This window comes from Artemia franciscana, chromosome 7 (assembly GCF_032884065.1).
Source record: "Artemia franciscana chromosome 7, ASM3288406v1, whole genome shotgun sequence".
Classification (NCBI taxonomy): Eukaryota; Metazoa; Arthropoda; class Branchiopoda; order Anostraca; family Artemiidae; genus Artemia; species Artemia franciscana.
In genome coordinates, this window is record NC_088869.1 from 27167 (window position 1) to 41157 (window position 13991).

The window sequence follows — 13991 nt, forward strand, 5'->3', positions numbered from 1 at the left end:
GTCCCACAATAAAAGAATTGAAACGGGGAGGTAGTTGAGTTGAACAATTGATTAACAACCAAATCAAACAAATAAGATTCTTTGCACTGTCTTACTTATATGCTGATTTTATTGAGTCATTCAACAACCAGTCTAATTCAAAACTTTTGAGAATGCTTTCTATAATGCTTCTAAAGATAAAAAACGTAAAGAATACGGCATTAGACTTTACAGTCCCTACCGGCAGTGCTGATCTCTGTTTCTTGGCCATTCAGCCAGGAAGTGCAATGGGAGCGGGGGGGGGGGGGGGGGTTCGGGTTCCAACCATCCTGTGCTTTCGCACACCCTTCCTGTTTACCTTCCCCAAATTTCTCCGGGTGCCCATTTAGAGCTGGGTTGACTCTGCCTGAACTTACAGAGTCACGCCACTGACCCCCGTCGCAAACTAAATAATTGGGTACACTAGGATTCGAACCCTCGCCCTCTCAGACAAAGATCCAGAATCCAGCGCACAAACCCACTCGGCCAGAACAGCTTCTAAAGATAGAAACTTTTCTATTAGCATAAGTCAGTTGATTTGACTTGTTAGAATAATAGCCGGAATTTAATAAAAAGGATTCCTTGCATTGCTTTGCTTGTTCAAGTCCTTAACAAACAGTAAACACTAACCTTCTTGATATGTTGGAAAAGTTTCTATTGGATCTAATCTGGTTCCCTTTTTCTTGGTAGCACTTCGACTCCCAGAACTGCCATTTTCACTTGTCTGTCTTGAACTGCTGCTCTAAAACGATATAATGAGGTATGATGAGGTGAGTAAGCAAAAAAGAAACACCGATTCACTATTACTCCTTTTTAGTGTGCTTCGGTTTAGTTTCAATGAGGCTTAAAAGGAAGGTTAACGATGTCAGCTGTTTTACCCTCTCCACCCAGGAGACAAAGATTAACTAATAATTGTGTGATTTTGGAAAATGAGGCGTTTAAAAAAAAAAAAACTTTTGAAGCTCATCAAGGCACATTAAAGACACATCAATTTACTTCCGGATAAAAAAAAAAAAAAAAAAAAAAAAAACAAAAAAAAAACAAAAAAAAAACACCCTAACTCAGAAGCAATTATAAATGACTAACGATACAACCATTTTTAAACTAGGTTGGCACTTATTGTGAGACATAAGTGGTCAACAATAAGATGACACTTATTATACCTCACAATGGTATCTTATGGTAAGACGTAACATGTTAAAATTTATGGTATCTTGAAATACTCCTTTTCTTCAATCTATGGAGACAATTCGAGGAGGTAATCGATCATATTCCTTATTAGGAATGTCAGGTCTGATTTAAAAACAATCAAAAATAATTAATATTAGGAGATAAGTCAAATATCTGAAGTGCCACAGAATTCCTCTGCTAAAGATGTCGCGGCTCCGAAACCTGTCATAGTTTTTACTGACTGAATGTTTCTCACAAAACAACCTATAAGGTTTCTTTAAAAGGCAGAATTACTTGCTTCTTGAGAAATAGAATTTATTTGTCTACATAGATCTGTCACTCAGAATGAGTAAGCCCAGTTGTAAAAAAATTATTTCGCTTGCTGACCATTGGTCTGCAAAGTGCAGGTATTGATCTCCAGATTCATTGCCTTTGGCCGGGAGTGCAATCCGTGGTTGGAGACAAATCATCCGACACTTCTCGTGTTTTCCCCAACATTTCTCCAGGCACTCGTTTTGAGCTGGGTCGAGTCTGGCAGAGCTAACAGAGTCACATTGCTGATACCCGTTCTAAACCATAAAACCAGCAATACCAGGACTCGGATTCTTGTTTTCACGCACAAAGGATATCAAATCTAGCGCACTAACCCCTCGACAAGGATGGCACAAAAAAAGGTGTTCCTTTCTTTTATCTTTAATATAAAACTTAATTTACATGTTTAACAGTGGAGATGTTTTTGCCACTCCCGATGGAGGGCTGATTCCATCTAAGCCATCTGTTGATGTCTGCAAGGTTTGACATATCCATAAAATCTGGTGATGAAAGACTTGCGGCATAGTAGGTCTGGTTCTATTAAATGTGTTAATACCAAACCTTTCAATTATAAATCTTATGCACAATCTAGTGGTATACTTCCTTTACCTATATGAAGGTCAACGTTTTCTTAACTTAGTAAGCACTTGGCGGTATCAATAAATGGACAAAAAATAGAAGTTAAAACGGGGATAAGTCCTATTTTTAGACAGTGAAAATAGATACAAGATTATTTATACGATTTATGTCGAAGCTGTTACGAAAGGAAAAATGCTTGAAAAAATCTCATAACTTATTGGTCTTTTTACTGGCTAAAAATTTGGTACACGAGGTTTTAAAAGCTCTTGCATTAAAGGAAAATTGCTGGTAAAAATCCTGTGGTTATTAAACTTTTCATTCTTTTTACTGGTTTAAAGCTTTACACAAAAGGTTTTAAAACCTCTTGTGCCACAGAGAAATGATTTGAAAAAAAAAATCTTGTAGCTATTAAAATTTTAGCTTTTTTTACTTGCTAAAGAATATTACATAAGCGGTTTTAAAACCTCTAGTGCCTCAGGGAAAAGGCATATAGAAAATCTTGTGACTTATAAACTTTTTGTTCTTTTTACTGGCTAAAAATTTTGCACACGAGGTTTTAAAACCAGCCCGCTTTGACAAAATTGGCAAGCGCGTCCCAGAAATAAGGACGAATGTGCCTGGTCAACGAAATACGTCACAAATGTAAGCCCCGTGATTAAAAGAAAGGAACGAATTAATTTTATATGTAACCCACCATACAACAATAGAAGATTAGGCACAATGAAAAAAAAAAGAAAAAAAACTAAATATAAACATATATAAAAAACACGAAAAATCAAAATTCAGCAAACAGCACTGTAGATCAAGCACGTAGATACAGTATGAGAAAGACCAAAGAGCTTTTACACGAGCTTGATCTTTGAGCTAGGTAGCTGAATTAAAATATTGCCAATTCATAGTCATTTCTGGTATATTTCTGGTGTAAAGAGGGAGTCAGAGGAGAAAAAACTGATAAGCTGAAGAAGAAAAACCGAAGGTACTTGAAAAAAGTTCATCTAATCTTTAGTTTCTCTGTATTAGATAGCCCATTCCCCATTAGTGAAACATAATAAATAGCTAGTGAAGCAACTACTGAATAAAATGTGAGAAAACTTTTCAAATCTATTTTCTCTTTGATGGTACCAACAACCTTTGACTTGAAGGGCAACTTACTTACTTTAAGTTACTTAAGTTGTTTAGCACCATCTGGCAGTTGACCTACCTGTTCGATGCCCTCTACTTGCTTGATGGGTTAGTAGTCGGTTGATCTTTTAGTTATGTTGACCACTCAGCAAATGTGTTGAATTTGTTGTTGTATTCTCCCAGGATTCGTCAACTCTGTTCTTGAAGCTATTAATGTTTGGTACTTGGATGGCATGATTAAATAGTTATTACAACATTAAATAGTTATTCTAATTATAATTCGGAAAAATGAAACTTACCTTAGATTGTTTTTGTGTCACCTTTTCATCTGTTCTGTCCGAAGAAGTCTTGTTTAAGGTTTCTTCTTTAAAGCTAGGGGTATCAACTATATTGTCTTGGCTTTGATACACATTTTCTGTCTTCTGCAGATGATCATCTCCTTTTGTTTTCTTTTTTGCTGAAACTTTATCTGAACTTGTTGCTTTTGGCACTAGAGAAGCCACTGCTTTAGAGTCATTTCCTTGATAAGATAGGATATCAGATGAATTGACGATTCCTTTTTCATCTTCTAAGTTGTTTCCTACAAAGGGGAATATCCAAATAATATTTTTTTTTATTATTCACAGAAATGACTCAAATGCTAAGTTTCCAACCTGTTTTTGTTTTGAGAAAAATGAATGAATGTGGATGTAAGAAGCAAATTTATTAAATTTACTAATTCTTAGCAGTATTTTTGAGCAATCTGACTACCCTCTGGCAGAAATCATTTTTAAAGTGTCAATCATCAGTTTAGTTAAAAAAAAAAAAAAATTAAGCCTCACTTAAGCTTTGACAAATCTCCTAATGTGAAATACATACCATACATGGGCGAGCAGAGGGCTTTAGCCTTATGGAAGGTGGACTGTATCAGAGGAATTTTCTTGGGGAGAGGAAAAAGCAAGAAATGGGACACTCCAACAACCCCTAATAGGATTCCCCATATATCATTGATACACGTTCAAGCATATGTAGTTCAAGTTTTGTCAGGATATCCAATTATTTTTCAGTGTAAAACGTGAAAGAAACTCCTTAGAGGCTAACAAATCCCCCCCCCCCGACCCCTACGATTAATAGAAAGAAAGCTCTCAGGAAAGGAACAAATGAAAAAAAAACTTAAAATATGCAGATCTTGTAAAGAGCTATTGTGCTAATGAGTAAACCTGCTATGCTTGGGTCGCTATACTGACCCTTTGTAACAGTATGGAGCTCTTTAAAAAGTGTTCAAAGACTAAAAAAATGTTTTAATCATAGACGAGAACAAAACCAAGCTGGAAGTGCAAGCACTAGGATATAAAGTTTTTATCCCTTCTCTATTGCTGAGAGGCATCTTTTTAAACAGTTCTACACTTTTCTCATCTCAAATGGCAGTAAAAAGTTAAGCAAGCTGTCTTTTAATGATGGTGGTCTACAGTAGGGCACATATTTGAAGTTAGAGGCAGAACCATAAAATTTAAATGTTGATTTTGCTTATTTTATTGCTCTAGTTACTAACAGTTAGTCCAAGATACTGAATATATAACGCAAGAAGAGGTTACCAAAGAAAGGTCTTAAAATCAAATATTGAGACACAACAATAAAAGTTGTCCATGTATCTTGCAATATTGTAAATCATCTCATTCAAATCAAAGTTGCCAGCCACTTTTTGTACCTTTATTTTTTTATTTTGCCTGATGGAAGTATAGAAAGCATTTTCCATACTCAATTTTCAAGGACTTTTACTATTTTTTGGGATACTAAAACGCATTTGGTAGAAGCCATCCAGAAGTTCCATAACAAAACACAGATATTTTTAATGCATCTATTACCTCAATCTTAGGTTACATGACTGACACACAGTCTTAAAATTCACCATTATTACCCAGAAACATTCCAAACTACCTAGCTATTACAAAACTGAAGAGACTGTGACAACTGAATCCAACAGTAATGACAAGTAGCAGAACCTTTGTGCCCAATTAGCCTACTCTAAACAATAGCCTTCTATGTTTGCCATCGAATTCTTCCAAATATTTTCTATATGATTTGGAACTTTCATAGGTTGAAGTATCAAAAGAGGAGAAGAGGTCTCAGCTAAAATACCTCTCCCTAATATCAACGGTGTGATTTAGAGGAGGCTGATAATGGTCACCTCTGTAACCCAGTTGGCAGAATGATTAAGGTTCATGCTAACATTTATAAATGTTATATTGATTTTCTACATTCCTATGATTTTAATACATCAGCACAGAGAGACAATTTTGCAATCTTCTTATAGCTGAGATTCAGCCTACTGAGATAAGACTTTATAAATGTAACATATGTAAAATGTTTGATAACAAGTTTAATTGTCTTTAAGTAAAGGAACAAAAGCACAAATAATTTGCTTTACATTTCACTGTTTTAGCTTTTATCATACTGAAAAGAAGAGAGTAGACAGCTGAATCATCACCTTGAGAATCGCCAGAAGAAGAAATCTTTCTCAGCCCAAATAGGGGTATATTGACTTAAGAAATGAACTCCTTTTGTATTTAAACCCCCTCCATAATGACTGAATGATACTATTATACAGGCAATGCTACCAGCATTTGAATGATTATAAGATAAGTCACAAAAAATTCACTTATCAGTTGAAAAAACTTTTCCTTTTTCAAAATTTGGAGAATCTAACTTAGTTTAAATTGTTACTGATTCCCTGCTAGAATTCTTCTTCTTGGGGAAAAACCTTATTTATAAATACTAATCATACAAATTTTATGGAGGCTCAACTCTTGCTCTTAACACATACGATAACACAGTGGGTTGATGCTCTCCCGAACCAATCAGCCTAGGGATCAATCCCAGATGAATCAAGATTGGGCAACAGGCTTGCTACTTGTCCCTCTGAAAAAGACCCAGAAACTGAAACGTTGTTTTAACGTCTAAATGCGCCAGCAATGGCTCTGGAAGATCATTACCGCTATTATTTATTATTATACTTGCTCTTTACTATACTAGAAAAATGCTACTTATTTTTTATCAATATAACAGCATATAAAATGAACAATACAAAGTAGACTAGTTACCTTCATTGTTCAAGGTAGCTCTTCCTTCAAACCCTTCAAATGATTCATCATCACCAAAGCCTTCAAATGGCTGGTCTTCACCAAATCCCTCAAATTGCATATCACTCATAATGTCAAAACTGAAAAAAGATAAATCACTAAGACATTCTTGGTAAAATTATTGAGATAACAACATTATTTATTCCTTGATTATTAAATAATTTTTTTCTTCAGGTTTCATTTATTTATTCATAAAGATTTCTATTTGTTTTGAGTTTAGCAGATGACTATTTCTGCTCATTTTATGTTTTAATATTGCTCTTTAATTGTCTTTGAATCATTGTTTTTATTATTTGGTAGAAGGACCAAGTGTGTACAATACCTTTAAGAATCTTGACATGAAAAGGCTGAGCCGATATCATTTATTGCCCCTGTATCTTAGTTAGAATGGATTTTATTAAATACTCAGCATAGATAAGTTGCCACAAAACACTTTTTTTCTATTATACCCTCCTTTGTGTTTTGAACTAAGGTGTTATTTTAGAAAGGAGTTAAAACAAGACAATCAATATTGATGATTTTATCATCAAACTACATGATTCTATCTACAAACCAGGCTTGGTTGCTTTCATGCACAGGAAGTTTTATATCAAGTGCATGACATCTAATACAAGCCAATGAACTGGAATAGATTTATAGCTTACTATGCTTAAATAACTGTATAACATGCTTTGACAGGCAATGCACTGAACAGCACCTTTTATGCATACCTTCTTTGAGCGAAAGGATCCTAAAGATAGGTCCAAAGGGACCCCTAGGGAAAACTGAAAACTAAGGAAGACATAAACTTAATCAGGTTTTGAACCATGTCTTCTCCCCTCCAAGAAAAAATACTCTGATGCAACTATGGGAAAAACACTGGGTTACTGGTTCTGAGTCACTCTGCTTCAGGTCACATACTGTAAAAGCAGAAGCTGATGAGGAACTTATGAAGCAGCTACTATTGACTGTGCTGCTGCTGTGATATAAAAATTTCAAACTCAGTGATAGACATGTTTTCCAATTTGTTACAAGTGGTAGACAATCAGCTTGCACCTGAATTCAAATTCTAACATAATTAATAGGAAAATTTAACTTTTGTACCAAAAAATCACTTTATGTACCATAACTATCACTCGGATGTACCATCCAAGCAAAGCACTTGTGCTGGCACCCCAATTTTGAATAGAAACCTTTGACTAGGTAAGTATACATAAGAATGAATAAATGAGGTAGGGACAAAGTGAGTATGCTACCTGATGCCTTTCTGTGCTCTTTCCAAACATAAAAATCATTTCACTCATAAATTCAATTTGAAACTCTCTAAAGGACCCACCTTATTCCTTATTTTTGGCACAAAAAAAATCGGCTAAGAAAAGTGGTTTATAAAATACCAAACAATTATAAATATATTTTTCCCAAGGACTGCCATTTGGGACAATATTTGACACTACCACCAACTCACTTCACGGTAAAGCCCCCGAGATTAACACAACTGTGCACACTCCTTCAACCCAACCTATCCAAAACCCGTCTTTACACCCTCCAAGGAAGTTCCCATTTCCCTTAAATCTTTCTACATGCACCCATGCCAACCAAGGACTACCTGATTTCCATTTAGTCCTATATGGTTGGCTGAAAGGACAATCTGTCATCCTTCATCTACAGAACATACCCTAGCTATTTTAACCTTTCTCTCAATATAGCCCAAGAAAGCAGGATTGAACCACACTGTTTGTGCAGCCAACTGTTTGCAATAATTGGTCAGTTGGGTACCCAAAACAATCCATAGGCAAATTTCTCTGTAAAACATCAAGCAAATCTTTCTCAGTTTCTTGGATCAACCATGTTTCAGAAAAAACATTTGACCACCGTCATCCCTGTAGCTTCCAATATTCTAATATTGTTTTCCACTTATCTTTCATTTCTTCCAAACTTTTTTCCACTTTGAAAAAAGACCCAGGGCCTTGGCTATTCAACCTTTAACATATTGACTGCTAATGCCAATGATAATATGACCCCCAAGTCTCTCTCTGCTTTGGACAAGATGATAGTCTGTCTTGATCCATCCATCCCTAACATATAGGATAAGATGATATTTATTTTGAAAAGGTTATCACAAGCTCTAAAAGCCAAATTTGCTTTATATGCCATGTAAGAATAAAGAAAATAAAATTTCAAATTAGTACATTAAGTCAACTTAACACACTGAACATGTTACATTAAGTCAAATAAACAGTCAAGACATTGAAATGAAAAAAGGCAAAATCATCAAAGATAAAGGGCAAATCAGAAAGCTTGACAATTACTGATGGGGTTAAATTACAAAAACATTACATATAAACAAAAATAAAAACAGCAATAGATGAGAAAGGGAACAATTTGTGGCAATATGCCATCAACAGGAAGAAAGACAAAGGAGTTGATTTTGGTAAGGACACAATCACAAATGATTATTAAGGTGCTCCAGAATAAAGGGGATAAAACTTTTATGAAACCTGTCTGTAGCAGCATGGATTGGACAGCAAGTAAGGATTGCTAAAGAGGCTGACTGGGGAGTTGGGGTCTAATGGGATTGTGAAATTCAAGGAGTAAGTCCTCAGTAAGGGATTGTAAATGACTGATTTAGTGAAATGCGAGCAAATTTTTCCTCTTTTCTTTTAAGGTGGTAATACATGCAGTTTTAAGGAGGAAGGAGTATGGAATTTTGCTTGCTTTGTAAATGATCCTGAGCGCATGCTTTAGACCAACTCAGAGATGTCACTAACTTCACTTGAAGGTTGTGAATGCTAGACCAGACATGCACATTCCAATAGCAGCCTGACAAAGGATAAGTAAACACAGAGCGAATGTATCTTAGGACAATTAAATTTGTTTAGCAGCTTCAACATGGATAGTGAAACAATTGCTTGTTTAACAACATTGGAAATGTGCATATCCCACTTGAAAATCATTAAAAATTTTGACACCAAGGAGTTTAACATGTTTCACAAGCATTTTGGGTGGGATCAGGTCACAGAAAACGGGAGTAGATTTCAAGAAGTTGATCATCATTATGTGTGATTTGGTGGAATTTACTATCATATTTAGATTCTTAGATTCATCTAAACATTGGGTTAGGATTTCAACAAAGTCACTTTTAATATTCATATGACATACTTCAAGGATCAAGAAGTCATCCACATATTTTCATCTTTGGGGGAATTCCTTGCCAATATCATTAATCATGACAAGATATAAGAGTGGTTCCAATAATGTCCCTTGAGGTGTTCCACAGTAAATAGGGAGGGGGGCTAGAGTAAATATTTTTGTATTTTACAACTTGTGATCTATTTGAAAGGAACAATATAACAATATTTATTAATAGAGGGTCAACTTCAAAGTTATCCTGTAGCAAACGAATTTGGATATTGTGGTCAACTAAGTCAAATGCTTCTTGGAAATTGACTAAAACCAAGTTTAGCAAAACATTTGGTTTCTCTAGTTCACTTACAATGGTATGAACCAAGCAAACAAGGTAATGGGGTGGTGGAGGTTTTTCTTAGATTATCAAACTGTCAGACATCAATGCATGGACAAATTTTAACTTTAAACCAGTCACAAAGAAACCTCTTATACAATTTTGAAAAAAACTAGAGTGAGTGTGATAGGACGCATGCTGCTTAAAGTCGGATTGGAAGATTTCTTTGGGACAGGTGTTATAAAACCTAGTTTCCAGCAACTTGGGAATTTATCACATTTTGTAATTTGGTTAAAAGTCTCAGATAAAGGTCCAGCAATTGTGTCTGAAAAGGCTTTAATCAAGTCTATTGGGATGTCTAGAAGGCAAGTGCTTGATTCTTTGAGCTTTTGGATTTTATTCATAGTATCAGAGGGAGAAATTTGGGGGAAAGAGGTGGAGAGAGCAATAGTTTGATCTGAGTCAGTGAAAGGGGGAAAACTTTGACCAGTGGATGCAAGATACAGGTTCAAATTGTTGGTTATCTTATAAGGGGCTCAGAAAGATGAAAATTAACTTCAACAAGAATTTTGCTGGAAATCTCTTTAATTTTCCTGTACCATTGCTTGGGTTTGTTTGAATGCAGATCCTTAACTTTACTGATGCACTAATCAGAGGCTATCTTTCTCAATTTCCTTTTCAAAAACTTTCTTAAATTGCGACTGTGTGACATGCCCTGGCTTGAACAAATTGATTTTTTTTCCTTATCAGTTTTTTTAATTTGCAGTAAGGTAAGGTTTATTGGTAGAGCATGTTTTAATTTTTTCACCCGAAAATGGGCTTCATAATTACTTCTCAATAAATTTTAGAGGGACAAAGCCTTGTAGTTGAAATCATTTGTTTGGTACACAGGGGACAAATTTTCACTAGTGGTCCAAAAACCAAAATTGTAGAGTCCTGAGTCAATTAGAGGTCTAAAGACAGTTTGAGCAACAGTAAAGGACTGTTTCACTGTACCCGGTGGAGATAGTAGTAGGCTAAACTGGTAACTCCTAGAGAGGTAGAATGGTGACAGGTCTGTAGAAACTAGACATATAGGTGCATATCAAATCAAGAGTAGAGTTGCCTTTGATAGTAGGAAACTTTACAATTTGTTTTAGACTAAAAGTATTATATGTAGATTCAAGTTTTAATTCATTTGCATCACCTAACAGGAAAATCCCAGCATTTGGGCATTTGGATAGTACATAGTAAGCACTGGCATGCAATTTTTCAATAAAGTTAATTTTGTCAGCAATTCTCTGCCCAGGATATTAATAAAAACAACACAGGACAATCAAATTGAAAGGACATGGTAAGACCTTAGGTCAAACCCACACCCACAAAATTTCACCAAAGGGAGCTAAAGAAGGAACAGATATTTCAGAAGGATAAAAATCATTATGGACAAAGAAAAGAATTTCTCCCCCCCCCCTTTCTTACCCAGAGGGTGGGTTTTGGGCCTGAGTTTAATAAACTGAGAGAAATTGTTCATTTGTAATATATGTAATTTTGAGCACTTCAGTAATAGCAATTATGTCTGATCTATATATTTTAGAAAAGGAGTCTAAGTCATTAAGTCTTCCAAAGTTTAGACTTTCAGCATTACTTAACAAAGGTATGTGGAACTTAAAACAGCTTATAAAGGTACCATTTTTACAATTAGCTTTATTTAAATCACAAATGGATAAATCACAACGGACTGAGGGAACACATTTGACTTTACTGAGATAATTATTAGAGTCAACACGAATAGAAGAATTATTCCCATTTGTCCAATTATTCACATTTTGTAATTGGGAGTAAGAGGAGCGTGGGTATGGGGAAAGAGAGCACTCTTTTTCAATGGGGATGTTGTTAGCATGGCTGGGAATTGCACTGGAATGGAGATGATCTGTTAAACAACTGCTACCTGGTAATTGCCATGGTGGGAATGGTGATTCATGTCCATCAGGAAATTGCTGGTCTGTGGCAGAGTAAGGAGGGTATAGGGCACCATGCTGTGAGAGGGGGAGGAAGTAAGACTTCTGTATGCACAGAGGGGGAGGACGTAACAAATGGTAAGGGATGGGTGTTGGTAATTGGGAAGGGTTTATTAATTGTTGAGCTGTCAAATGAACTTTGATGATAAATTTTGTTTGTGTGCAGAGCACTAAAAAATGACAGCAGAAGGGAGATGAGTTGCTCATATAATTTTTATCTTTGGAAAGGGACCATGAAATGGGGCCCAATGGAAAAACTTAACCTCAGCTACAGGTGATGGATGAGCAAAACTACAACATTTGTCAATGCAAGCAAAAACTGGACAAAGTTTCACATGGTCAAAACTGCACTGGACAGAACTACAACTACCTGAAATAAAATTACAACAAATATGCAAAAACTTGCACTGCTTACGAAATTTTCAGCAATTATGATTAAAATGTTTACATATCTAATTTTTTTGCTGGAACCTGGTTGAAACATGAATGTATTTTGATTTATTAGCAGAAGAGGTAGTCTTATTATCCAGGTTATTCACTTTGCTAATGTTGCTTGAAGCACACAATGATATAAACTAGCTTAAAGAACAATCATGTCTAAAAGTACAGTCATCTCTTATTTTTCACAAACTAGTCAAAATCATATTTGCACATTTAGGCCTACACATGTGAGACAAAGGGACTTTATCATTTGTCAGGTTATTCACTTCACTTTCTTCAAAACGTTGATTTGTAGAAATATAATTGTCTAGAGATGATACAAGGTCAGAGAAATTAGCCAACTCATGAATAAGTGATGAATATTCAGTATTTTTAACCTAAGAGATCTGGTCACTAACATTATTTTATGGATTTTGGACCTCTACTTGATTTGTGTAACTATTTTTTGGAAGTGTCTTCATCTTGCTGAGCAAAAAGAAGAATATCCAGGGTAGTTAAGAATATCCAGTTGGGGAGGAATATCACTACATTGTGCTGCAGACATGGGGTGAGAAATAACTGTCGAAACTTGTTTTAAAGCCTCTCCTAGCTTGCTTTTTACTTCCAACAAAACAAACTCTGGTTTGCCTGGGAAAAGGCTTTGCCTGAACTGATACCTCATGTGAGCAGGGGTGCAAGTTATTAGGGATGGTACAAAGAATAGAGGAAGGGCCAACAAAATGAGTAGTGTTGACCTCTATCTGACTGGAGGCTTCCAGAGGGGAGAATGTATCTTCATGACAGAAGCATTGGGAAGGAGGGATCTTCTTCTGTTACAGGAGGGGCAACAGCAATTAATTATTAAGTTCTTTGAGGATAGTAAGCATCCTGGCTCTTGAATTAGGAGAACAAAGAGTATGAGGGGAAGGTAGAACAGGTAAATTCAAACAATTTACCTGTAAGATTGAAGTATTCTTAGAGGAACAATCAGGAAACAACCATCTATCAGTCTAATTAGCTGCATCAATTTTGCACACTTTTCAGTTCCTGCACAAAATGAACAATTGCACCCTCCACATTTAACTGAGTTGGAAAACACTCTCAGTCAGCATTCAGGACAAACTAGTATTTGTCTAACCATAACCATTTCTTGTAATTTTTTTCATCAAGAGGTTAATGGGGCAAAGATAAATATTGAGGTGTTCACAGGCCAGATGCTAGACAATAACTTTTTCTAAAGTGGATTGTTTAACATTTACTTACATTGACTTCAAGCTTCCAAAAATTTGCCAACTGGGAAAGTACCATTAGGTCATTCTGCATAGAGGCTTCTTATTGAGTGTATCTACAGAGATGATATATCTAACAACAAGAGATGAAATCCCGTAGAGATAATCTCAAGCCTATTATCTCCAACTCATTATATATTCATGCCTAGAAATATTATTCTATTGTGGGGAGCAGCCCATAGTATACAAATTAGCTAGGAAGAGGTTTTTCAGCCCAAAACCCACACCAAAACAGACCAAGCCCAAAAGAATTATTCATTAATTAGAACCCATTCAAATGCTGTGTTTTTTAATAGGCTATAATTCCTTGGGGGCATCAATCCTCAAGTAGGAATAGAGTTGATCACAAGGTCCATGGTCTTGTGGGTACCCTAACAGAGTTGATGCAGCTGTAATGCTTTGTTTTCTTTGTGAATAGATTTTTTGATCTGTCAAACAATTGGATTATAAAAAATTTCAGATCCATTAAATGTTATTCTCCCACTTAGAGTTTTGCCTTTTTAACAGCAATGTGTAGCCTCTA

At 35.6% G+C, this 13991-nt stretch overlaps 1 protein-coding gene across 1 annotated transcript; it reads right to left on the reverse strand.

The window, feature by feature from the left end:
* Positions 1-569: 569 nt before the first annotated feature.
* LOC136028694 (uncharacterized) lies at positions 570-13532 on the reverse strand. The gene is made up of 4 exons (XM_065706523.1): positions 13443-13532; positions 6282-6400; positions 3501-3781; positions 570-760 (listed from the first exon to the last, which is right to left on the reverse strand). The coding sequence occupies exons 2-4, from the start codon at positions 6388-6390 to the stop codon at positions 644-646; spliced, it is 507 nt and encodes a 168-aa protein (XP_065562595.1). The 5' UTR covers positions 6391-6400; positions 13443-13532; the 3' UTR covers positions 570-643.
* Positions 13533-13991: the final 459 nt, after the last annotated feature.

Bases quoted from the DNA above. Each gene is read 5' to 3' on its own strand.
- LOC136028694 (XM_065706523.1), bottom strand. From the start codon at position 6,390: ATGAGTGATATGCAATTTGAGGGATTTGGTGAAGACCAGCCATTTGAA. The intron at 3,782-6,281 runs GTAACTAGTCTA...TCCCCTTTGTAG, and splicing joins AGCTACCTTGAACAATGAAG to GAAACAACTTAGAAGATGAA. The intron at 761-3,500 runs GTAAGTTTCATT...ATATCGTTTTAG, and splicing joins TGACACAAAAACAATCTAAG to AGCAGCAGTTCAAGACAGAC.